General features: G+C 53.1%; 4 protein-coding genes across 4 annotated transcripts; 2 read left to right on the top strand and 2 right to left on the bottom strand.

The window, feature by feature from the left end:
* The first annotated feature begins 743 nt into the window (after positions 1-743).
* MIF4GD (MIF4G domain containing) lies at positions 744-4,629 on the top strand. Its single transcript, XM_041726757.1, has 6 exons — positions 744-894; positions 1,762-1,893; positions 2,704-2,813; positions 3,013-3,168; positions 3,264-3,356; positions 3,869-4,629. The coding sequence occupies exons 2-6, from the start codon at positions 1,806-1,808 to the stop codon at positions 4,094-4,096; spliced, it is 675 nt and encodes a 224-aa protein (XP_041582691.1). The 5' UTR covers positions 744-894; positions 1,762-1,805; the 3' UTR covers positions 4,097-4,629.
* MRPS7 (mitochondrial ribosomal protein S7) lies at positions 4,532-8,337 on the bottom strand. The gene is made up of 5 exons (XM_041726754.1): positions 8,039-8,337; positions 7,328-7,519; positions 7,111-7,174; positions 6,003-6,170; positions 4,532-5,126 (listed from the first exon to the last, which is right to left on the bottom strand). Exons 1-5 carry the CDS (start codon positions 8,119-8,121, stop codon positions 4,905-4,907), a joined length of 729 nt encoding a protein of 242 aa, XP_041582688.1. The 5' UTR covers positions 8,122-8,337; the 3' UTR covers positions 4,532-4,904.
* Positions 8,338-8,348: 11 nt separating this feature from the next.
* GGA3 (golgi associated, gamma adaptin ear containing, ARF binding protein 3) lies at positions 8,349-24,658 on the top strand. Its single transcript, XM_041726750.1, has 17 exons — positions 8,349-8,479; positions 16,332-16,416; positions 16,544-16,619; positions 17,170-17,268; positions 17,905-18,028; positions 18,290-18,393; positions 18,525-18,605; positions 18,978-19,115; positions 19,634-19,715; positions 19,829-19,945; positions 20,230-20,466; positions 20,862-20,932; positions 21,202-21,521; positions 21,765-21,988; positions 22,283-22,452; positions 22,610-22,720; positions 22,907-24,658. The coding sequence occupies exons 1-17, from the start codon at positions 8,440-8,442 to the stop codon at positions 23,015-23,017; spliced, it is 2,190 nt and encodes a 729-aa protein (XP_041582684.1). The 5' UTR covers positions 8,349-8,439; the 3' UTR covers positions 23,018-24,658.
* On the bottom strand, positions 12,256-14,384 carry LOC121473935 (ATP synthase-coupling factor 6, mitochondrial-like). The gene has a single exon (XM_041726759.1). It carries the CDS (start codon positions 12,887-12,889, stop codon positions 12,341-12,343), a length of 549 nt encoding a protein of 182 aa, XP_041582693.1. The 5' UTR covers positions 12,890-14,384; the 3' UTR covers positions 12,256-12,340.
* Positions 24,659-24,769: the final 111 nt, after the last annotated feature.

Here is a 24,769-nt window from a genome sequence, read left to right as displayed (position 1 = left end):
ACTGCTCCTCCAGCCCCTTCTGGTTGCCCTCCTCACCCAGGGCCCACCTCAGGGATGGCCCTCAGCTGCTGGGTCTGCGCCTCTTCCCCAGCCCCAGGCGCAACCGAGCCAGGGCCTGTCCAACTTCACGGTCACTCCCAGCACCTCGCGGCTGGCAGGCTGGCGGGGTGGGGTCCTACTTGGGGGCTGGTCCGTTATGTTTTTTTTTTTTTTTTTTTTTTCATGAAAGAGGCAGAGAGAAGCAGGCGACACGCAGGGAGCCCAATGCGGGACCCGATCCCAGGACCCTAAGATCCCAGGACCCTAAGATCGTACCCTGGGCGGAAGGCAGGCGCCCAACCGCTGAGCCACCCGGGCGGCCCTGGTCCGCTGATTTTCAACCTGAGCAGTACCGCTTGTACTTGAGAGGGTGGGGGGACGATCCAGCCCTTAGGGGTCCCCCTGCCTTCTGTCGCGCGGAAGGTGGAAGTGACGGGCCAGCCCTCCTTGTCCTCCCGCCGCCCCGCCCAGTCTCCTCTTTCCATCCTGTTCTAACCTGAGCCCCGGGCGTGGGACGTGGGAGGGGGCCCCGCCGCCGGCGACCCAGGGCTTCCTCTGGGTGGAGGAGCGGGTCCGGCGCGGCGCGGACGACTCGAGTGAGGACGGGCTGGGGGCGGCGTCGCGGCCTTCCCTGCGCCCCCGGGACCTCAGGAGCACGCGCGGGGGGGCAGCGTCGCCGGGACTCCGGCAGGGGGCGCTGGCGGGACGGCCCCGCCCCCGCCCCGCGCTCGGAAATGACCTAAGCGGCGGCGAGGCCCCACCGGCCGCCCCAGCCCTGCAGCGCGGCGGACCGGGGGCGCGCACCATGCCCGCTGAGCGGCCTCTGGGCCCGCGGGCGCGGCGCCGGCCCGGCAGGTGGGTCCCGGCGCTCGCACGGCCTCGCCCGCCCGCGGGACCCCGGACGGCTGCGCCGCGCCACCCGGAAGGGGGTTCCGGGCTTGGGGGATGCCCGAGGTCGTCCTTGGACTCGGGGGGGGAGGCACCGCGTCCGGAGAGGGGACTCCAGCGGGGACTGCCTCCGGGAGACGCGGCACCCGGCTCCCCTCGTCTTTAGGAGGGAGGCTCCAGGATGGAGCTCCTGAGTGTGGAGTCCTGAGTGGGCAGGGTCGGGTTTCTGCCGCTCGGGAGGCCAGTTTAACCGGTCTGTCCCGGGGAGAAGTTGGCCCGGACCGGAGCGGGTCAGCCCCGCACCCGCCCGCACAGGCCAGGCCGAGGGCTGCACGGCCGGGTTTGGGACTCAGGGTTCTGACTACAGCCCAGGGATGAGTCGGGGCGGGGCGAGTGGAACCCCGGCCCTGTCACTCTCTGGAAGTCGCGCTGGGCGAGCAGCTTCCAGGCGGGCTTCCGGAAAGGCAGGGAGCAGCCTGATATGCCCCCTACCAACACCCCCAGCGCAGTGCACCTCCCCCCAGCCGGGGTATCAAGAATAGCTCTACCTCCTATGGAGACTGGAGGGTAGGCACGTCCACCTTCACCTCTTGTGTAATCCCAGAAGCTACAGGAGTTCTAAACTGAGCAGCAGGTGCCTGGCTGGTGCCCAGTCTCCACCAGAAGCCAAGCTTCCTGGGCCCTCAGCCAGCCACCCAAGGCAATGAACTGGCCGGGAGCACCTGTCCCGAGCGCTGGCCAGCCCTGGCTAGCCCTGGTCGGGGCCTGCAAGGTAGAAACCAGGCCCGGCGCTGCACACCTGAGGCCTCTCCCTTCCCCTCTCCTCCTTCCCAGGTGCTGTCATTAGTCCCACCTCTGTAAAGAGCTGTGGGGGCTGGATGGTCATGGGGGAGCCTGGTAGAGAGGAGTATAAAATCCAGTCTTTTGATGCAGAGACTCAGCAGCTGCTGAAGACAGCACTCAAAGGTGAGCATGGGAGCCCTCCTGAGCTGTAGGGATGGGGCCAGCGGGATGGGCCTGGAGGCCTGAGCCTGGGAACATCCAACCCTTTGCTTTCTGAGAACAGGAGTCAGCAACGTCACTCTTGGACAGGAGGACAAGCTACACTGAGGCCAGTAATTGAAAGAATGAATCATAGAGTCGCCTCTAGGGCAGCAAAGCCATTTTTTAAGGTTTAAGGACCCATGAAAGGGGGATGGAGCACAGAGAACGGAGTTCTTGTCTCCTAAGCGCTTACATTGGACCTGGCTTCCGAGTTGCCACAGCAGGTGGCCTTGAATGTGTAGAGCTGGCTGACTCTGGACAGAGGATGGAGAACTCTGCTTGGCAGAGGAGAGGCAGTAATTGTCCTGGACCAGTGCCTTCTGCAGCACTCAGAACAGAAGTTTGACTCAGCTAACAATTAGTAATGCCCATCACATGCCAAGCTAAGCCTGCTGGGGAGGCCCTGCCTGGCCCGCTCTTGTCAGGGGTTCATGTGTGTGTTGTAAGAACACTTTCTTCTGTGAAATTGCTGTCAAACACATCGTTATTCTGTGCTCCTTCCGCAACCTTAGTGCCAGGGAATGTGTGCCCTAAGAAAACTAGCGTTCTGTGATTAGTCTCCAACAGCGGCATAACCCAGCCACCAGCTGCTCCTGTGTGGTATTTTCTGGTCTCTTTAAATGTAAGCATATCATGGCGGGTGGCTCCTTTGAAAACATCTCAAATTAGAAGCACGTGGAGACAAATGTAGTAATTCAGCAACTCTAGACTTCCCACCTATCTCTGCCCTAGAGCCAGGTGCTGTGGACTTGGAAAAGGTGGCCAACGTGATCGTGGACCATTCTCTGCAGGACTGTGTGTTCAGCAAAGAAGCAGGACGCATGTGCTATGCCATTATTCAGGTGGGCTGGGACTGCAGAAACGCAGAGACGCTTTGGGAAAGGCTGAAGCAGAGGGGCAGGTCTGGCTGCTGGCAGGGCAGAGGAGCAAACGGCTTCCCTGAGAGGTGGAGTCAGACAAGAGGGTCCTCAGCCACTGAAGCTGGGAGGGGGGCCCACCATGGCACCGCCTCCGGCTCACCCTCCTTTCCCTGGCTCACAGGCTGAGAGCAAGCAAGCAGGCCAGAGCGTCTTCCGACGGGGACTCCTCAACCGGCTGCAGCAGGAGTACCAGGCTCGGGAGCAGCTGCGAGCCCGGTCCCTGCAGGGCTGGGTCTGCTATGTCACCTTTATCTGCAACATCTTTGACTACCTGAGGGTGAGGCCCTGGTAGCCACCCTGTGCGGCAGAGACAGCCTATCTCCTTCAGCCACTAAGCCAGGGCTCTGCACACCCCCTGCTCTCCCCCTACAGGTGAACAACATGCCCATGATGGCCCTGGTGAACCCTGTGTATGACTGCCTCTTCCGGCTGGCCCAGCCCGACAGTCTGAGCAAGGAGGAGGAGGTGGGTGATCTGGGTTGACAGCTGTGGAGGGGCAAGCCCTGGCTCGGCTCAGAATACCAGCCCACTGTCTGTGGAGGCATCCGAGAGCACCAACTTCCTAAGGCAGGAGCCTGGTGGGGATATTCAAGGCCTGTCTCAGTTCCAGGACAAGCTGCCAGGCCTGGAATTTATCCAGAACAGAGAGCAGGCCAAACCTTCAGGCTCAGACGCTTTCTTCCCAGTAGGAAAGCCATCCTGTGATCGGAATCCAGCTGTGGATACAGATGGCCCAGAAAGGCAGTCTGGCAGGGCCGGGGAGGGGCAGAAAGCCTGGGTTAAGTGGCAGCTTAGAGACAGGCCCCGCATCCAGTCCAGCCCAGGAGAGCTCACGGGAGTCCTGAACTTGTCTCCATTAATGGAAGATGTGGCTAACACCCACCAGGTGGTGTGAGCATGACGGGGGAAGGGGCCTGCCCACAGCAGCTGTGATGGGCTAGCAAGGCCCTGGGGATCACATCTCCCGCCCCCTGCAGGTGGACTGCCTGGTGCTGCAGCTGCACCGGGTAGGGGAGCAGCTGGAGAAGATGAACCAACAGCGCATGGATGAGCTCTTTGTCCTGATCCGGGACGGCTTCCTGCTCCCCAGCGGCCTCAGCTCCCTGGCCCAGCTGCTGCTGCTTGAAATCATCGAATTTCGGGCAGCTGGCTGGAAGACGACCCCGGCTGCCCACAAGTATTACTACAGTGAGGTCTCCGACTAGGCCTCCAGCTCAGGCTGCCTCACCAGCAGCACAGGCCTCTCACCTACCCAACTCCCTGCCTCTCCCAAAGACTGTCCCTTGTAGACCTTCAGTGGCTCCTGAGAAGTTCCCCACTTACATGGTGGTCCTGCCCTGAGCACCTTCTCTCCTGGATTCAGGGACTGGGGAAGACACCACACAGACCTGCCCTCACCGTCCCATCAACCTCTACCCCATCACCTCCAGCCTGGGCCATGCAGAGAAAGGCAGCTTCTAACACCCACTGCACTGTGTAACCACCAGTGCAAGAGCCAGCTTGGTGCCTCAGCTTCCCCATTTGTAAAATGGGTACCCAGAGCTATTGGTGGGATATTTTGGGATATTGAGGGGCAGAGCACAAGTCACCCCAGAAGCTGCTTTTTATACATTTTGTACAAGGACCACTTTGGAAACGAATGTATTTCCAGTCAATTTTAGTAAACGGCAGTTTCCATATCACATGCTACACCAGTTCAGGGCGAGAATTTTCTAATAAATCGTTTCTAATATTAAAACTGCTTCCTTTCCTATCATTCCAAGTTCTGCCCTGAATTGAGAGAGATAGAGAAGCTGGATAGGCCCTAAGTTCCTGGGGGAAATCCAGATTGATGTCTCCTCTTTGTGAGGAGATAGAGCAGGAAAGGCATGTCCAGCCCCCCAAACAAAGGACTAACAGGCATAAATACATTATTCCACCCTTAGGCTGGCCTGCCCTTAAAAAGGAACTACTAGCCAGCAGGTGATTTTCACTGGGATAGTGGCTCCCATTATTTCTTTCAGTGGAGCGCCTCTACCACCAGCGGTAGTGAGCCAGGGCACGGTTGGCCTCAGCCATCTTGTGCATGTCATGCTTCTTCTTGATCACAGGGCCCTGGTTGTGAAAAGCCTCCAGCAGCTCGTGTGACAACTTCTCCGGCATCAGCATCCGCCGGTGCTTCTTCTCCCTGCACTCCTTAATCATCCACTTCATGGCCAAGAAGCGACGACGCCGATCAGCAAGTGGCACAGGGACCTGGACAAGACAAGACCTGGGCAAGTTAATCCAACAATTTGTCAGGGCTGCAGCCTCCCTCCTCCTTGAGCTCTAAGGAGTAGCCACAGGTTCCCTCTGGGCTAGCACTGACAACGCTCCTGAGGAGAGGGGCTTCGCTTCTCCTTTGTGAGTCCCCCTCACTCCCGACAGATCTCAGTGCAACAGACATAGAGGCATTCATTGAACAGATGCTCACTAAGCAAAGACCTTGCTCACCTCTAAATGGAAGCTCACCTAGGTTGATATGAACATCAATTGGGAAAAGCCCCATCAAGCTGGGGTGACTTAGCCAACTCAGATCAGGGGTGCCTAAAAACAAGACCCTCTTGTCAGTAAGTGTTTGCTAGACCACTACTATATGCCAGGTACCATTCCAGACCCTGGGGACACAGATGTTAATGAGGGTCTCCACGCTACATTAAAAAAGCAGATTAGAACACCCGCTTATAACACTGACACAGAAATAAAAGCTGTGATAGAGCCTCATTCAATTTAAGAAATGGTGACAAAACATGAGTCATGGGTCAAGCTCTAGATGTGGGTGTATAAAGACAAGTTCTACACATAGTCCTTGAGAAGAAGCTGACAATTTACAACACAGGACAGTGGACAGAACCGGGGTGGGGCGAGGGGCATCCAGAAAAGGTAATCTGGATACTTCTTTGCTCTCTTTTCCATCCTCTGCCTGTGAGTTCTACACTAGGACTCAGATGAGCAGACTGTGACAGAACCTGGTCCCTATAAAATTCAATCTTGACCCAACTCTGGGCCCTCCCACTCCCAAGCATTCCCTAGCCCACCCCTACCATCTTGTCTCATGGGTGGGCAGCCCTGCTTCCAGCCCTGACTGCTCACCTGATAAAAATGGCCCCCTCTGAGGATGGGTACCAGCCCTATCACGGGCTCACAGTTTTGCAGTGCTTGGTGGAAGATGACATAGGGGTTGCGTTCGATGGTGGCCTGTTCCTCTGCAGAAGCAGCATGGTACTTCTCAAACTGCTTCCTTTTCACAGCTTCAAGAGTCTGCAGAGAGAAACATTGGAAGATGCTGCCCCAGACTCCCTGAAAGGTTTATCCAGCTGAGCTAGTACCTTGCCTTCTACTCCTATCATCCTGTTCTTCTACAAGAGTGAGGCCCCTCTCTCAGCACTTCTAAGGCAGAGTTCTTTTTTTTTTTTTTTTTAAAGATTTTTATTTATTTATTCATAGAGACAGAGAGAGAGAGAGAGAGAGGCAGAGACACAGGCAGAGGGAGAAGCAGGCTCCATGCAGGAAAACTGACGTGGGACTCGATCCGGGGTCTCCAGGATCACGCCCCGGACTGCAGGTGGCACAAAACCGCTGTGCCACCGGGGCTGCCCCTAAGGCAGAGTTCTTATGTGCCTCCCTCTTTCCTGGAAGAGGACGAGAGAGCAATAGGCTGAGATTTGTGTTTGGGGGAGTGAATGGTGGTTCCTGACTCCTGAAGGACTTCACTGAAGCCACCACCTCCACACACACACACACACATACATACATACATACTGGGGTCTTTTTTTTTTTTTTTTTAAGTAGGCTCCACACCCAGCATGAAGCCTCATGCGGGGCTCAAACTCACGACTCTGAGATCAAAACCTGGGCTGAGATCCAAAGTCAGATGCTTAACCAACTGTGCCACCTGGGCACCCCATACAGGGACGGTAATTCTAATGGCAGATACGTGAAGCTTTTTTTTTTTTCCCCCAAAATTTTATTTATTCATGAGAAACACAGAAAGAGAGGCAGAGACACAGGCAGAGGGAGAAGCAGGCTCCTTGTGGAGATCCTGATACAGGACTCGATCCCAGGACCATGACCTGAGCCAAAGACAGACACTCAACCTCTGAGCCACCCAAGTGCCCCTGAACCTGTTCTTTTTTATGCTAAGCTGAAAGAGCCACGTACAAAGCTATAAGCATGGAGACCGGAGAGATGTGCTGTTTACCTGCATCATGAGGGATCTGGCCAGTACTTTGTTTCCTCCTTTCATCATCATGTTGGTGAATTTACTTCAAGAAGAAAAACAAAAAAAAAAAAAAAAAGAAGAAGAAGAAGAAAAACAAAATGTTTAGGTTTCCCAGGCTGTATCACAGAATCCTTACTGCAGGCCCTCCCCGGTATAGTCCTAGTCCGAGGAACAAAAGTGTTTGCTTCCATCTAACCTGATCACGGGGTCTTCAAACACAGAGCTTGTTTTCGCTGCTGGAGCAGCTTTGATAAGCTGGGTCTTCCTGAGTTCCTGTTCATACTTCTCTTCCTCCGTCAACTCTGCCAACGGCTTACGGTAATACTCCTTGTCAATCCGTGGATCTTTGTATTCGGGACCATAGCGGCTCCACCTCACCTGGGTTAGCCTGAGAAGGGGGAAGAGGAAAAGGTCGCCAAAAGGTGACTCCACACGCGGAAAGACTTGACTTAACAATGGGCGTGTTTGCCAACCCGCCGACGAGGGAGAGAGGCAGAGACCGCCAGGCAAACCTGAACGTAACCATTCTGGCTCTTGTCCTAAGAGGTGGGTGGGCCTCTCCCCCAAAACACCGGGAAAGCCGCCTCGTCAAGTTCCCACGGTCAGGCGAGGTTCCTGAACCTCAGGACAGGCGCCCCGCCTAAGCATCTCCGCCTCCCCCGGCCCCGCCCGCAGCTCTGAGCTCTTTGGTAAGACCGCGCTTTCAGCTTCGATTCAGAACCCTGTCGGGCGGGGGACAGACAATCTTTGGCCCAAAGTCACGCAGCCAATTCAGAGGTTTGGGCCGAGGTATCCTAGCCCCCGAGCTTTCTGCAGGCTCCCGCGGGCCTGCCCGTGGCCCTTTCCTTCCCTGCAGGTCTCTCCGTGAAGTCCCAGGCGGCACCCCAGCTTCCTACCGTCCTCTCACCCTGGAAGCCGCCGGACAGCACTCCGCAGGCTCAGCGCCAGGACCGGCCACCCTCCCGCAGCCGTCACCGCGGGGGCCGCCATCTTGGCTGGCCGCGAGGACCCCGCGAAGGCTGCCCTTGGCGTGCCTGAGCGAGTAGACGGGAGACGGGGAAAAGGCTCCGCAGGGTCCTGAGCCTGTACGTCACTCCATTAATCCGGGCGTTGAGAGTCTCTCACTCCGAAGTCCACAGGCAAGAGCCAGAAGGAAACATTCGGCGTCTCCTTATCCGCCGCAGCCCGACGCGACCCTCGGCAGCGGGGCTCTCTCCTCTCAGGCCCCCATGCAGGCCCCGCCCCGGCTCGACGCTTGCAGGCTCTCGCGAGGTTTGAGGCCGCTGGGCCGGCCCGGGCGGCTGCAATATGGCGGAGGCGGAAGGGGAGAGCCTGGAGTCCTGGCTGAGTGAGTAGCCGCGGCCGCTTCTGCCTGCCCTCGAGCCCCCTCTCCGCCCCACTCCGCCCCCCTCCGCTCCCAGGGGTCTGCGGCCGCGTCGCCTGGCAGCTCGCGCCTGGGCTCGCCCCTGCCGCGAGCATTCCGCGATCACGCCCCTTCCCCAGCAGGGCGCCCCGGCCCCCGCCCGGCGCCTCCTCCCGCTCCTGCGCGCGGCGGCGTCAGCTCGGGTCCGCTCCGGGCCCCGCGGGCTCCGGGGACGCGGCAGCCCAGTGCTTCCGGCTGACATGCAGCGGCGACCTGGGGAGGTCGTGGTGGGGCCGCGCGCCGCCGGGACTCCGGGCCCCCTGTGCCTCCGTGGAGGGGAAACTCCGGGAGCGGTGGGTGCCGCCGAGCGTACGCGCACAAGCTTCAGGGCTGTGACCATGTGTTTGAGAAGTGGCTTCCTCGCCCGGGCAGAATGTTTGAAGTGAGAAGAATCTAAAAAGGCATGACAGAGGTCTGCCCTTTTCCTGCAGTGCCCAGGGCCTGGCGATGTCCGTGTTGGGGGGACACACACTTGAACGTCTTAACGAGCCATTCGTAGGTAGCCTGCTCTGAGCAAAGCTGCGGAGCGCAGCCTAGTGCGGTGGTTAGAGCGGCGGCCTCTTGCTCTGATTGCTAGTTCATACTGCTCCTGAGGAAATATGGGTTAACCTTGTTAGCAGGTAGTACTCTGCTGAAGAGTTAATAAGTTAATTTTCCTATGGGCTTAGAAGAGGCCCCTGGAGACCTCTTTAAGTGAAGACAGAAAATTGTACAGGGTGATGAGACAGGATGCCTAGAGATTGCTTTGTGCAGGATCTGTTTACTAGAGCCTCCAAGCTGTTGGAGGTGATGGCTGTTTATGCCAATAGCCTGACCTTTTTTTCTTTCTTTTTTTTTTTTTTAAAGACTTTATTTATTCATGAGAGGCAGAGGGAGAAGCAGGCTCCACACGGGGAGCCCGATGTGGGACTCGATTCTGGGACCTCCAGGATCATGTCCTGGGCCAAAGGCAGGTGCTCAACCACTGAGCCACGCAGGGATCCCTAGCCTGACCTTTCTTTTTTTTTTTTTTTTTTTTAATTTTTTATTTATTTATGATAGTCATCAGAGAGAGAGAGAGAGAGGCAGAGACATAGGCAGAGGGAGAAGCAGGCTCCATGCACCGGGAGCCCGACGTGGGATTCGATCCCGGGTCTCCAGGATCGCGCCCTGGGCCAAAGGCAGGCGCCAAACCGCTGCGCCACCCAGGGATCCCTAGCCTGACCTTTCTTTTTTTTTTTTTTTTCTGACCTTTCTTTAATTTTTTTTTTTTTTTTTTTTTTATTTATTTATGATAGTCACAGAGAGAGAGAGAGAGAGGCAGAGACACAGGCGGAGGGAAATCTGCAGTTGCCGGCAGGTCACAAAGTCTTCTGTATATGGAACTGATCTCTGAGGAGCTCAGACTGCTCCAAAGGCATTCATTTAATTCATTTATCAAGTACCCTGGCGAACCAGGTACTACTATCACAATTTCACAAAAAGAGGACACCTGGGGGATCCCTGGGTGGCTCGGTGGTTTGGCGCCTGCCTTTGGCCCAGGGCACGATCCTGGAGTCCCGGGATCAAGTTCTGCGTCGGGCTCCTGGCATGGAGCCTGCTTCTCCCTCTGCCTGTGTCTCTGACTCTCTCTATCATGAATAAATAAATAAATCTTAAAAAAAAAGAGGACACTCTGGACTCTAATCAAACCACTTGCCCAGACCCATCCAACAAGTTATAACTACACTGGAATTGATTCACAGATATTAATGAGGACAATGGAATAATTTGACCTATGCTGAGTTTAATAGTCTATATTAGTCTATATTAGTCTCTATTAGTCTATATTTTATTTTATTTTATTTTATTTTTTTTTTAAATTTTTTTTTTTTTTATTTTTTTATTATTTATGATAGTCACAGAGAGAGAGAGAGAGGCAGAGACACAGGCAGAGGGAGAAGCAGGCTCCATGCACCGGGAGCCCGACGTGGGATTCGATCCCGGGTCTCCAGGATCGCGCCCTGGGCCAAAGGCAGGCGCCAAACCGCTGCGCCACCCAGGGATCCCTATTAGTCTATATTTTAAAATAGAGGGACAGACCTGTTTTTGAGGGAGAGTGGAGATGGTGAGTGAGGGAATGGGATGATATCTGTAGACAGTAGAGCTGAGATTAGCCTTTGATCTTTCCCATTAGTGAGAATGACATTAGGAGCAGTGTTAAGATTCTTTCTTTCTTTCTTTCTTTCTTTCTTTCTTTTTTTTAAGATTCTTTCCATTCTAATCTGTTGTTCACCTTCACAGTTCTTTTTTTTTTTTTTTTTTTTTTTACCTTCACAGTTCTTAATGATTTACTTGTGAACTTTATCAATTGAATGGACCAATGTTTGTGGTTTAGCTCTCTTTTCGTCTAGAGCCTTGTCACTCCATCGTTTGCCAGAATCATAAAGGCCTCCGCTGGCCGGGTGCCTCAAGTGTCTCTCCCCTTCCCCTCCATCTGCTCTGCGTTCTCCCAGAAGAGCACTTCTGCACACCTACTGCCGCCTCTTTGTGGCTCCTTGGTAGTCTTGCTTTGCTCAGTCAGCTGTTCTTGTCCCACCAGCACACACTGCTCTCCCTCCCTGGAAGCCCTGTTCCCCTTTGCTCAACTAAATGCTTTAAAACCCATGTCACGTTCTCCTTGCCCATGGACTGTCTCTTGATTCAGCCTTCCCTGAAGTCTTATGATTTTTCTCAATCAGTCTGTAACAAATACCTGCTATATGAGGTATTATGAAAATTAAGTTCAAGCTGTCTTTGCCTTCAGTTTGATAAAGGTGATGCTGGAGTGGATAAAGCATTCTTTTTTTTTTTTTTTTTTAAGATTTTATTCATTTATTCATGAGAGAGAGAGAGGCAGAGACACAGGCAAAGGGAGAGACTCCCCACAGGGAGCTTGATATGGGACTGGATCCTGGGACCAGGATCACTCCTTGAGCCAAAGGCATACGCTCAACCGCTGAGCCACCCAGGCATCCCTGGATAAAGCATTCTTAAAAAGATACAGGTACAGGGCAAGAGCTGTAAATGCTAAAATGCAGACAGTTTCTTTAGGAAATTGGGGATAAGTGGAATGGAAAGATGATTCTCTCAGTGAGGAAGTGGCATTTGAGCCAGGCCTTGAAGACTGAGGAAAATTGGCTAAGAAAACACTAGACAGTGATGTAAATAGAGCAAACCATGTTTGGGGCATATAGGACAGGTGTTTGGCTGGTTCAGGCTGGGAGTTCCTGTAGGAGTGTGATGGGAGAGAAAGCTGGGAAGTTAGATCCAAATTCTGGAAGAGCTTGAATTCCAGCCCAAGAAGTTTAAATTTCAGCAGTTATCAGATCCCCATTCTTTTTTTTTTTTCTTCTTCTTCTTCTTCTTTTTCTTTGAGATTTATTTATTCATGAGAGACAGAAACGGGCTCCTGGGTTCACGCCCTGAGCCAAAGACAGATGCTTAACCTCTGAGCCACCTAGGCTTCCCATCAGGTCCCCATACTTACCTTATCTGGTGAAATCAGTGTTTTAGGAGGATCAGTTTAGGGGTTTTATATAGGATAGCAAGTAGCAGAAGTTTTGGAAGCAGGTGAAGAAATAAGGAGGTGGGGTGGGGGCAGGGGTAAGAAAGGGAGGGATTTATTTATTTTTTTGTACACCCAACATCACCTAATTTATTTGGAACCAGAATCAAAAGAACATTTGACAGTTCTCTGAACATTTGACAGTTGTGAAACATGTTTATTCTGATCCAGTTGTACAACTAATCTAGGACAAATTGCCAAATAAATTTTACATTATTTCTTCAGGACTGGGGTTTGTCCAAGACTTCAAATTTGGAGTCAGGGAACGTATTCATGTCTGCTTTACCATACATTTGCTTAAGCTTAAAAAGCTCCTTCTCCAGGTCTTGCTGGTACTCTGGGCCAGTATTAACAGGTCCTCCAGATGTCTGGCGCTTAGTTCTGTATTCTCTAATCTTGTCCACGAAGAGTTTCTGTACAGGATCAAGTTCCTTGTTAAATGCTACTGCTGTAACACCAATGTTTCTCCTCAAATGGACTGAGACTGTAGATCGAATGAGAGAGGAGAACCTGAGAGCCTCTGAAGAATCATGGTGATTTCTGTTACTTGCACTCAGTCCCAAGCTGCCAGAGAAAGGGAAGGATTTAAAAGGATGTTGAGAAGAAAGGGACCCTCTGTTGCTGAAAGTGGATGAAAGGGAAGGAGTCCACAATGGGGGTTTAAAGCTGGATGCCTGGGTGTAGAGGCAAAAAGAGCCTTGAATGATGGCATCGTTTATAGAAATGAGGAAGTCAGGAAGGAGAAGTAATGAGTTTGTTTTTAAACTCATTTCTGTACCAAATTATATAATTATACTCTGCTTTGGTTATTTCGCATGTGTGGCACCCAAAGAGCATAACCTCCCCAAGGGTGGTCTCTAAGTGCGGACTTTTTCTGTGGTCTCTCCCTGGCCTCTCTGGTACTTCGTTTTCTTTGTTACATTATTGATTGAATAGTATCATACAGTGTAGTTGATCCCTGTACTTAATTTTCTATGAGTGCTTAACAAAGACTTGGTGACTATGTTTCTCTTGATTCAAGACCCCAGCACTGAAGGCTGACTCTTGATTTCTCTTCCATCCTGTGTCTTGCCTCTGCTAATCTCTAAGTCATGTGTTACATAGAATCTGTCGGCTGTGAAATGTCTGAGCCATGCTGGGATTGGGTAGCTGGTGCTACCCCTACTGGAACCATCTTTCCTTGACCTTTTGAGGCCCTACCACCATCAAGGCTAGGGCTAGAACTAAGCTGAAAATGAGAGCAGGAGATCTAGAGGCACAGACATGCAAGAGAATAAGGCTTGCAAGGGAGACCTGAAAATAGAAACCTTAAGTCAGAATAGAGCCCAGAGCCAATTCTAGAAGGTGGGGTTTACAGGGGAGACTGTGGTGTCACCTCTGTGCCAGGAGCATGTTGAGTGGGTGGAAAGTCCTGTACATCTGAGGGAGGGAGACTGGTCAAATGCAGAGATTGAGTTACCCAGAATTACCCCAACTTCCTTTAGTTCCTAAGGGTGCTTGTGGTCTGCTTTCCAAGGGAGAGTTGGAGGAGATCCTCAGATCCAGGCCTCGCCATTGCTGAAACCAAGGTTTTGCGAGCCCATAGTAGGCAGAGAGCTCCCTGCAGATTTGCAATAGGAAGGTCTATCAAGGTGAAAGGAAGTGGGACTCTAGAGAAGTTGAGCGCAAATGAGAAGGAAGTGGGCATATTCCTGGAACAGAGGTGCTATGGGAGTTACAAGAGGCCTGGGAAGAACATGCTTGATGAGGCCCCACTGCTCACATGTGTGTGGGCAGGAGCATCCATGCTGTACTCTAGAGCCATGCTTTTCCAGTGTGAACAGCGCAAAAGTTATACCATGTTATACTATGAGGGATGTGACTCTTCTCAAAATAATAATAGCAGCAATGGGAGGGGTATGGCCCCTCAGATGGTCTTATTTTTTGTCTCCTTCAGGCTCTTATTGTCAAGTGAGAACTTTAAGCATCTCAGATGATAGATTAGTAACAAAGCCATGCCAACACCTGAGAAGGTATCAGACAACTGATGGGAGAAACATGGGGCTTCTGGAAGGCGACAACTTGTAGATCACTGTGGCAACAAATAGCCACTCTTGAATTAGTCTTGCTTTTCTTCTAGCTTGACATTTTAGAGGGTCTGCTAATGGTCTTTTCAAGATTGAGGACAGACATTTTCCTTTTCCTCCAAATATGAACGTAAACCATCAGAGTCTTCCTACAGTTGGAGCAGAGGCCTTCTTCCCTCTGCCTCAGGGTGGTGTCTGCTGACTTCTTGGGCCTCAGAGCCCTGGGAGGGTGGGGGATATGGGAGCCCTTGTTAGGATTTGTTCATGGAGCTAGTGAATTTTAATGTTAGGAAAAAGGAAGTTAAAAAAACAGTCACGAGAAGTCAGAATTGAGGAACTTCTGACGACACCCCTTGGTTTGGAAGGGCTTTTTCAAGGTTCTGTTGCTCTGCTTTTGGCGCGGGGGTGTGGAGGGGGGATTTGCAAGAGCATGGGTATTTAAATAGGATATACGCCTTCAGCCTTCCATTTGTCTTCCGAACCTGAAGCCCTAAATTTAGCAAACAGCTTGAGAGTGCTTTCTGGAAGAGGCAGACTCCCAAGGTCTGAATCAGAGATGGGAATACATTTAACCACCCTCAGTGGGGGCCAGCCTCTTTAGCACAGGTCTGGGGATAACCGGGGAAATAACACAGTAACACCAAATAATAGGAGACTTGACATTTAGCACCTGGGTTTTAAGCCCTCGATAATCCTCTGAGAACGCTCCAACACTTGCCCTTGTCCTTAATCATAGGAGACTATTTAAACTTGAGGGTACTGGGACACCTGTATGTGTCTATGTGTCTCTCATGAATAAATAAACTCTTAAATAAATAAACTTGAGGGTACTGAGTGCTCAAGGGCAGATTCTGTTTCTGCAATCCCATAGACAGTACAATGATTGGTGCTTAGTAGGGACTCAGTAAACATGAGCTTAAAATATGCAATAGAAAAAACATTGAAAGCAGGGGGTGCCTGGGTGGCTCAGTTGGTTAAGCGACTACTCTTGATTATGGCTTGTGGTCTTGGGATTGTGGGATCGAGCCCTGACTCGGGCTCTGCAGTGGGCATGGAACCTGCTTGGGATTCTCTTGCTCCCTCTCTTCCTCCCCACTCCCTCCTCTAAAAATTAAGTAACATTTAAAGCATTAAGAAAATTAGGTCTTGGGCAGCCCCGGTTTAGTGGCGCCTGCAGCCCGAGGTGTGATCCCGGAGACCCAGGATCGAGTCCCACGTCGGGCTTCCTGCATGGAGCCTGCTTCTCCCTTTGCCTGTGTCTCTGCCTCTCTCTCGCTATCTCTGAATAAACAAATAAATAAAATATTTAAAAAAAAATTAGGTCTTGTAAAAGTTTTTGAAGCGTATGATTTTATTTATTCATAGAGACACAGAGAGAGAGAGGCAGAGACACAGGTAGAGGGAGAAGCAGCCTCCATGCAGGGAGCCTGATGTGGGACTCGATCCCAGGTCTCCAGGATCAGGCCCTGGGCTGAAGGCGGCGCTAAACTGCTGAGCCACCTGGGCTGCCTGGAAATAATTTTTCTAAGTATGTATATTCCTTTTTTTTTTTTTAAAGATTTTATTTATTTATTCATTCATTCATTCATAGACACAGAGACAGAGAGAGAGGCAGAGACACAGGCAGAGGGAGAAGCAGGCTCCATGCAGGGAGCCCGATGTGGGAATTGATCCTGGGTCTCCAGGATCACACCCCAGGCTGCAGGCGGCGCCAAACCGCTGCGCCACCAGGGCTGCCCCTAAGTATGTATATTCCTTATCAAATATTACCTGGCTTCAGTTTTTCCGGGAAATGCTTCTTGATCATCCCTACTTGCTTAATAGCTTATTTTTGGTATAACTAGAGTTATTTATATTTATTGATTATATTAAAAATTTTATGGTTATCTTGGAAGGTTTTTATCATTTGTGTTTATAATTGTCTTATTGATCATGGTCTACTCTAAGCTTCACAAGGCTGAGAATTTGTTTTCCCTTCATTTGTGACTTTCAAAATACTGAACTGACCTGTTGAAGGTTCTCTATCAGTAAAGAAATTTGGAAACAGACTTAGCTTCACAGTAGTGTCTAAAAATTGTTGGGAAACCTTCCATTATGTCTTCCTTGCTCTTTATAACAATGGTCTTCCACTTTGCTCTGTCCCAAGATAAGGCCACCAATCCTTCCAACCGCCAGGAGGACTGGGAATACATAATTGGCTTCTGTGATCAGATCAACAAAGAGCTTGAAGGGTGAGTCTCAAAGGCATTGGTGGGGGCAAGTGGGAGAGAGCTGACTGCAGAAGTCAAAACTGGCCAAGGAGGGCCAGCCAGGTAGCCCCAGGGTTAGTGCCTGAAAGCGTGGTCTCTTGTCTCCCAGGCCACAGATCGCTGTCCGACTGCTAGCCCATAAGATCCAGTCTCCGCAGGAATGGGAGGCGGTCCAGGCCCTGACGGTAGGTTGTTTCATTCTGACAGTGGATTTTAATGAGCACAGGCCTTTTGCCCACTGGGTTTTCTGAGGTTTTCAGGGCTCACATCCTAAGGTAACTGAAATCCTCGATACAAGATCCATCTGGAACACATTCCATAAACTGCCCCGTGATTACGTGTGCCCTTGTGCCAGGTGCCGAGGCTGCAGAGAGGCCTGAAGTGCAGTCTCTGCCAGTGAGGCCACAGGTCGAGTGGGAGAAGCCAAGTGACAAAGGGTGGGAGCCAGAGGCAGGGGCCCCGAGCACAGGGTGGAGCTCAGAGGCAGGTTCTTGAAGAGATGCTGATCTTGCCAGTCACCGGAGTTGGCCAACTAAAGGAAAGTGCCGCGAGTATAATTTGCTCTGTAGCTAAAAGTAACACTACTTCCTACTAAAGGCAGCTTTACTTGCAAGTTCTTTCTCTGGGTGCAGAGTTGCTGTGCTCTGTGGACAGGGTCCTGGCTGAGCGCCAGCTCCCATCCAGATACTACCCCCCACTCCCGGCACTGAGTGCCTCCTCCTCATGTGGCTGCAGGTGCTGGAGGCGTGCATGAAGAACTGTGGGAGGAGATTTCATAATGAAGTGGGAAAGTTCCGGTTTTTGAATGAGTTAATCAAAGTCGTCTCTCCAAAGGTCAGTCAGCAGCAGTCTCCTCATTTCTAGGAACTCCGTTTGTGGTTCCCCCCTCCCATCTTAACTGGCTTCACGGTACGAACATCTCTACAGAACTGTCTTTAGAGAGCTAGGCCCTGAGGGGAGCCCTCTGATGGACTCCTCTGAATGTGAGGTGATGTGCCAGCAGGTGGGGTGGGGGTGGGGGAGGCGCTAGGGACAGCGGTCACTTTGGTCTGTCTTGCGTGGATCCAAGAGGTTAGTCTTTTCTCATCACTCAGCCACTCAGCTCCTGGGGCATGCTGGTGTTGCTCTTAAGCTCTGGGCGCCACTTAAAGCATAGAGAGCTGTTTCTCATACTTAAGCCATTCTCATTCATTCCCTTGAGGTAAAATGTCACTTTCTGGGAGATGATGCATGGAAACCAGGTGGCGGGTTCCCCGCTTCCTGCCTGACCACAGACCATACCCTGAGAGAGTGAGCGTTGCCACCGGCAGTTTCCTTGGCTCCCTGTGCCATGTCACAGACACCTTCTGGTTTTGGGGTGGGCCTGGAGGCTGGAATCAACTCGCAGCCTTTCATTGCTGAAGAGCTTTCCCACCGTCTCTGCCTCCAGGTGGCAGTTATGAGCTTTTCCCATTTCCTTTTGCCTCTTAGTACCTGGGAGACAGGGTGTCTGAGAAAGTGAAGACCAAGGTTATCGAGCTGCTTTATAGCTGGACGTTGGCCCTGCCAGAAGAAACCAAGATCAAGGATGCTTACCACATGTTGAAGAGGCAGGGTATGTGCTTACCTTCCCTCAGCCTCCAAGCAGCCCCAGAGGCTGGCTAAGGCCAGGAAGGGGGTTGCTGTCTGCCGTCCCTTCCTTCCTCCTCAGGACAACGGGAAGGGCTCAGCTGCACTTTGAGGGGCAGAGGTGTGTACTGTCCTCTCACCCTCTGCAGGCCCTCGTCATAGGGATGTACCCCTCTTTGCCGTGTGAGGAAGGGGTCAGGGGGACCCCGGCCTGAGCCAACGCTCTGCCCCCTTGTGTTCCTGTCAGGCATAGTGCAGTCTGACCCGCTGATCCCTATGGACAGGACACTGATTCCCTCTCCACCACCTCGTCCCAAAAATCCTGTTTTTGACGATGAGGAGAAATCCAAGGTAAAGTGCGCCCCCGCAGATGGCGTCCTCAGATGAGGCGTGGGCTCAGTGCTGCGGGAGCTCCAGCCCCTCTGCAGTCTCCCCAGGTGGGTTGCTGCCTTTCCCTTTACCTTTGGTACCTCCTCTTCCAGCTTTTAGCCAAGTTGCTGAAAAGCAAAAACCCGGATGACCTACAAGAGGCCAACAAGCTCATCAAGTCCATGGTGAAGGAAGTGAGTGGGCCTCGGGCTTGGGGCGAAGGAACCCATGACCACAGACCAAGAGTCCCTTCCTCCACTGTGAGGCCTGTTGCTCATCCCTGCCCCCGCCCCCCATCACGAGAGGCCACTGGGGCTTCTGGGGAAGAATGGATTAGAGGAGCAAGCATACACGGGGCCGGTTTAGGGGTGGGGACGGGCCGTTATATAAAAGAAAAACTAAATACGGCCTGAGGCTTGTGGTTCCCAAGAACTGTGCATTAAAAGGAGTTTCCACCGGGACTAGCCTCTGCTTACATTCTCTGGTGCGACCCTTGGCTATGGGGGGGCCCTGGGGAGCCAGGGAGAGGAGTCTAGTTGAGCTTTTTCTCCTTGTCTTTGATGTAGGATGAGGCGCGGATCCAGAAGGTGACCAAGCGTCTGCACACTTTAGAGGAGGTTAACAACAACGTAAAGCTGCTGAATGAGATGCTGCTTCATTACAGTAAAGAGGATTCTTCAGAGGCAGATAAAGAGCTCATGAAGGTAGGCGGTCCCGAGAGCCAGGCTCCAGGGAAGGGAGCCAGCCTGCTCAGCCCTGCTGTTCCTTATTAATCAGCACGGTGGCCGCCCCCGTTTTACATAGACTATGGCTAACGCACATGGCAGGGGAGCTGTGTGTACCCCCGAGTCCGTGTGATTCCGCAGACCCACCTCAGGGCTCACTGCTCTCTGCTTGGCCTCCTTGCCTCAGGAGCAATAGGGCAGAGCCACCCACCGTGTGCCCCTGGTGCTGCACCTTAGTCCTTCGTCACATAGATATTCTGAATTCTGAGGCACGTGCTGGCCTCGGGGACAGGACGGGAAACGCTTCCCCTGGTCCTAAGCAGACTTCTTAGGTGACACAGCGCGGTGGAAGCCGGCAGCAGGCATAGGGGGCCCAATTCTGCCAGGTACCAACTGGGGCAGTAGAGGAGCCTTCTGTCTTTCTGGATGTGGACACTGAATTAGATCACTTCCAAGGGACTTTGTAGCTCTCACCTTTAGGTTTGGGACTCTTTCAGGAGCTGTTTGATCGGTGTGAGAATAAGAGGCGAACATTATTCAAACTAGCCAGTGAGACAGAAGACAATGACAATAGTTTGGGTGAGTCAAAGAGTAGTTGACAAGGATGACCCAGGAATTTGGATTTGGCCCGGGAGGGTGAGGGTGGGAGTAGTGTCATGGCTGGGAGTGAGAAGTACCTTTTTCTGCTCTAGGGGACATCCTTCAGGCCAGTGACAACCTCTCCCGGGTCATCAACTCTTACAAAACAGTCGTTGAAGGGCAGGTTATCAATGGTGAGGTAGCCACCTCAGCCATGCCAGACTCGGAAGGTAAAATGTTCTTCTCCCTTTGGATCCATCCAGACCAGCCCCAGCCCTACCACAAAGCAGGGAGTGCTTGACCTGCATGTCACCCCACAGGGCCCAAGGGGATTCTAAGCCCTTCCAAATGCTCCTCCAGCTTCTGAGAGGCCAGAGGCTATGGATAGGGTTTTCTTTGTTTCCTTGCCTTTGTTCAGTATTAGGCTAGAGGCTGTACTTAGGGTTCTGCTTCCTCTCTGCAGCCACTCCCATGGCCCCTACTCACCCCTGTTCCCTTCCATTCGCCCATCTAGGAAACCACTCCAGGAACCAAGGCACTCTCATCGACCTTGCTGAGTTGGACACACCAGGCAGCTCATCCTCAGTGTTGGCGCCAGCCCCACCATCCTCCGGCATCCCTATCCTCCCTCCACCCCCTCAGACCTCAGGACCTGGGCGCAGCCACTCTTCCAGCCAGGCTGAGGCCACCCCAACACCCAACAGCACAAGCAACGCCCTCTGCCTGCTGGACGAGGAGCTGCTCTGCTTGGGTGTGTCCCGGGGGGAGGCTGTGAAGGGCTTCTGGTGGGGCCAACAGGGCAGAAAGGCGTGTGAATTGGGAAAAGGACCCAGGGCTGCCCCTGTACTTAGCAGGAATGGGGAAGGGAGGCTTCAGGTATAGGGAAAGTCAAGTTCAAAGCCTTCAGGCTCCCAGGGTGGTCTGCATACAAGCTCCAGAATGGACATGGTGGACTGAGTGTCTTGCTCAGTCCAGAAGCTAACGCCCCTTAATGTAAGGACTAGAGAGGATTTATTTCCTCTGGAGGCTGCCTGGAAAAATACCTAGTCCGCACTTGTCAGCGACTTTTGTCATGTGACCCTTCTAGGGTAAATGGGGCTGCCCAAGGCCAGAGCCCCTTCTCATCACCATCATCTTCTCTAACAGGCCTTGCTGATCCAGCACCCACTGCTCCTTCCAAAGACTCAGCTGGAAACAGCCAGTGGCCCCTGTTCCAGGTAGAAGCATCACTAAGAAGCTCAACCAGTTTCACAGACTTCCTCTTTCATGACTCCTCAGCCACAGTTGGCTGCAGCCCTGGCTGTCCATACTCCCTGCCCTGGGTGGGCTTGGGAACACTGATCACAGCCACGGGGTTGCCCCGGGCCCTACAGAGGGGGCTGCCTGTCGGGCCCCCAGGGTGGGGCCCAGAGCTGGAGACCCAAAGCCACCAACCGCGACAGCTCCTCCATGCTTATGGCTCACTCACACTTTCCACTCCTGACAGAATGAGCAGTCGGACCTGGAATTCTGCGGCCCCAAGCCTGGGAGTGCTGCCTGTAGCCCGTCAGATGGCCCTCTTGTCCCACCCTCAGCACCCTCTGCAGGCAGCTCCCAGGCTCCACTGCCTTCTCCCTTCTCTGCTCCTGTGGTCCCAGCCACTGGGCCTGCCCCCAAAGCAGGCTCCTTCTTGTTTCCGACTGGACTGGCCCCAGCCTCGGCCCCAAAGGCTGAGTCCACAGCCCTCGGGTACCATGGCTCAGCTTTGGGCGATAGCACCCTGCACCAGCTGGATGCCCTTGATCATCTTCTCGAAGATACCAGAGCGTAATGAGTGGGAGTGGGAGAGGTGGGGGTGGGGAGAGTTGGACTTGGGCTCGGTAGAACAGGAGGCAGTTCTGGAGGGCCTGGGGATGTTCGTTTTCGGTCTGCTGAGGCTGGCCTCTGGAAACACGGGGGAGAGGAGGAAGGGGTGGTAAGAACCAGCTGTTCCCTGGAAGACATGTGAGGGGTTGGCCCAGCGGCTTCCCCTGGTCTCTGACTTGCCTTGTGCTCCTTCCTGCTTCTCAGGACCTCCGGCCTGGTGAAACCTGTCTCTTCCATCTTCTTCCCTGGGGCCACCACCTCCCCTCTGATCCCCACCAGCACCACTGCTCGGCCTCTCCTCCCCTTTTCCCCAGGGCCTGGCAGCCCTCTTTTCCAGCCACCTGCCTTCCAGTCCCAAGGCAGCCCCATGAAGGGGCCAGAGCTTTCCCTGGCCAGTGTCCACGTTCCCCTGGAATCTATCAAGCCTAGTAGGTGTTGAAAGCATGGGGGGGGGGGGCAGCCCACAGCTTGCAGTGTTCTGGGGAGTGAGAGGGGTGGGCACTGGCTCTCTGCCCAAGTCCCTTAAAGCCAAACGTGACCTGCTGTCTTGGCCTTTTGTTGCCACTGCGTACTCTTGGGTAGTTCTGACAGCTTCTTTCCCAGATGCTTTTGGGGTGCCTGCTGGCCACAGGGTTCCCTCACCCTCCCTAAAGGGGTGTGGCAGACACCCTCAGGGCTCTGTGGGGTTTCTCCTTCCACACCCATGTGACCTCTTCTTACAGGCAGCGCTCTTCCTGTGACAGCCTATGATAAAAATGGCTTCCGCATCCTCTTCCACTTTGCCAAGGAGTGTCCGCCTGGACGGCCGGACGTGCTGGTCGTGGTGGTGTCCATGCTGAATACAGCTCCCCTGCCTATCAAAAGCATTGTGTTGCAGGCCGCAGTGCCAAAGGTACCCCTGGTTCCCTGGGGCCTCAAGAGGTACAGGTTACCTCCCCTTGAACCCCACTGTATTGAGGGACCCTGAGGCCAACAGGCAGCAGCGTGTGTCCATCGTGACTAGTGGGCTCCTGCCATTTCTCCTTAAAGGAGCTTCTCTTTCTCTTCAGTCAATGAAGGTGAAGTTACAGCCACCCTCTGGGACAGAGTTATCTCCATTTAGCCCCATCCAGCCACCTGCAGCCATCACCCAGGTCATGCTGTTGGCCAACCCACTGAAGGTGAGCTAGAACTGGGGTCCAGCCTGTAGCTCTCACTGCCCCATATCAGAACCTCCACCTCCATGCCTGAAGTACCATGATACTGCAGTTTTCACTGTGTCCCTGGCCTGTTTTGGTGGCTGAGTATGGATGGGGTGGTGGTAAGGGGCCCTAGGTCACATCTTACATGCTGTCCCTCTGTCACAGGAGAAGGCGAGGCTTCGGTATAGGCTGACCTTTGCCCTGGGAGAGCAACTGAGCACAGAGGTGGGCGAGGTGGATGAGTTCCCTCCTGTGGAACAGTGGGGTAACCTATGACCCCAGAGGACTCCGTGTCACCTCCACACTGAAGCCCAGGCAAGCTGCCTTGAGACAGGAGGGCTCTCTGGTCCAGTCATCCTCCACGTCCTGCCTGCAGTGCCTGGAGCTAGGATATGGAGCAGGGGCCCTGGGCATCGCTGCTAGGAGCCGAGCTGCTGCTGTGATGCTCTCTCCCTTGGCCCCCTAAAAGGACCTGATTTTTATCTACCTGTGTGACTTGAAGTGGCCGTGTACTGTCAGGGGTGGGGAGTGGCTTGACTCTTTAACTATTGCCCTGGGAACATGGACCCAAGGCAGGGAGGAGGCTTTTTCCCTCGTGTTGGTATCCTGACACCTGAGGAGTCGTCTCTAAAGAGACTTAAGAGAATCCCAAGGACCACATCCTCACACCCTAGAGGCCTCAGCCCCCATCACTACTCTGTGCTTCCCCCTGCTGGCAGGCTCCTGCTCCCACCTCCAGAGAGGTAGGCAAAGCCGAGTGGTTCTGAGCCACCCTGGGCAGAGTGAGTTGATGTACTGCTGAATCTCCAACTCTGCCTTCCATGGGCAGCATCATCCTGGAACAGCCACCGGGTCACCAGTTGTATGCTTGTCTCTGGCGGTGGCAGGCTGTGTCCTATGGACATCTCGGCAGGCTGTGGAACTCAGCCTGTTAGGAACAGAACTCGGCCTTGTGGCAGCCAAAACTAGGGGTATGAAAGAATGAAGAGAACCAGTATTCCCCTTCTCTGGAAGCAGGTACTCAAAGCTTTCTGGGGAAAGTGTGCCTCCTGCCTCGAGAACAGGCCATCCTATTCACTACCTCTTGCTTGGCATGAAATAAACTGCTCTTCTGCCCTTCAAGCCTCTGAAGGGAAGAACAACTCCCATCACCGTCTGCGTCCTCCTGCTTGGGCCTCCCCCTCTTCCCATCAGATGGCCTGTGGTGTGGCATGTGATTGGGAATAGGAGGCCTCAGGGTCAGGCACATTGCACTAGACTTCTATCCTTACCTGTTGCCCAGGGACCTTGACTATCCCCAGCTGCTGAGGGGCACAGTCACCGCGATATGGGGTCTGGAGGTGGTGAGATCAGGAACCATGCTTGAATCAAGTCACCAGACCCTGTTGCTTTGACCGTGCTCAGCTCCAGAAAGCTTGTTCCAGTTGCTCCATCTATCAGATGCAACTGGGCCAGGGAGTCTAGGCCTCATGGGGCAACAGGAAAATTGCCTCCACCAGCTGAGGAAAGAGCACACAGCTCACCTGAGCTCAGCTGGATGGCACAGAGCCATCTTTGGGGAAAGGTGGCACGAACCACACTCCCTGATCCCTCCCTGCACTTTGCCAGGTTTCCTTACTATATTCCTTCCCTTCCATCTTGAGCAAGCAGGTTTCACTGCTTCATTAGGACAAGTCAAAAGTGAATCAGTTTCACTATTTATAAATTTAAGAGCTTTCCAGAGACTGGCTGCTTGCAGCCCTGGGAAGATTTGTGGGATTACTATATGGAAAATACACCTTTATAATAAGCTTTAGACATTAAAACTATCTGAGTGTTACTACTGAGGTCACTGCTTTGTGACAAATGGCTGTGTACAATATACCGACTCTGCTGCCCTTGTTTTGCTGCATGTCAAATAAAATCATTTTTGCCCTACGTGGAATCCTAATACAGATGACCATTCACTCTACTGTGGACAAAGCACCACTTAGGAATTCCAGACGTATACAGGTGATATGCTGGCATCATCTGAGATTTTTGTTGGTC

This window comes from Vulpes lagopus, chromosome 12, assembly GCF_018345385.1.
Source record: "Vulpes lagopus strain Blue_001 chromosome 12, ASM1834538v1, whole genome shotgun sequence".
NCBI lineage: Eukaryota > Metazoa > Chordata > Mammalia > Carnivora > Canidae > Vulpes > Vulpes lagopus.
Note: the sequence above shows the minus strand (reverse complement) of the source record. Positions and strands in the feature narration are given on the sequence as shown.

What these genes read in the sequence shown, in the direction of transcription:
- MRPS7 (XM_041726754.1), bottom strand. Translation starts at nt 8,121, where the DNA reads ATGGCGGCCCCCGCGGTGACGGCTGCGGGAGGGTGGCCGGTCCTGGCG. An exon ending in GCTGTCCGGCGGCTTCCAGG is followed by an intron (nt 7,520 to 8,038) that starts GTGAGAGGACGG and finishes CCCCCTTCTCAG; the next exon opens with GCTAACCCAGGTGAGGTGGA. An exon ending in CCAGATCCCTCATGATGCAG is followed by an intron (nt 6,171 to 7,110) that starts GTAAACAGCACA and finishes TTCTCTCTGCAG; the next exon opens with ACTCTTGAAGCTGTGAAAAG.
- LOC121473935 (XM_041726759.1), bottom strand. Translation starts at nt 12,889, where the DNA reads ATGAGTTTAAAAACAAACTCATTACTTCTCCTTCCTGACTTCCTCATT.
- GGA3 (XM_041726750.1), top strand. Translation starts at nt 8,440, where the DNA reads ATGGCGGAGGCGGAAGGGGAGAGCCTGGAGTCCTGGCTGA. An exon ending in GAGCCTGGAGTCCTGGCTGA is followed by an intron (nt 8,480 to 16,331) that starts GTGAGTAGCCGC and finishes CTCTGTCCCAAG; the next exon opens with ATAAGGCCACCAATCCTTCC. An exon ending in GCCAGTGGCCCCTGTTCCAG is followed by an intron (nt 20,933 to 21,201) that starts GTAGAAGCATCA and finishes CACTCCTGACAG; the next exon opens with AATGAGCAGTCGGACCTGGA.
- MIF4GD (XM_041726757.1), top strand. Translation starts at nt 1,806, where the DNA reads ATGGTCATGGGGGAGCCTGGTAGAGAGGAGTATAAAATCCAGTCTTTT. An exon ending in TGTGCTATGCCATTATTCAG is followed by an intron (nt 2,814 to 3,012) that starts GTGGGCTGGGAC and finishes CCTGGCTCACAG; the next exon opens with GCTGAGAGCAAGCAAGCAGG. An exon ending in ACATCTTTGACTACCTGAGG is followed by an intron (nt 3,169 to 3,263) that starts GTGAGGCCCTGG and finishes CTCCCCCTACAG; the next exon opens with GTGAACAACATGCCCATGAT.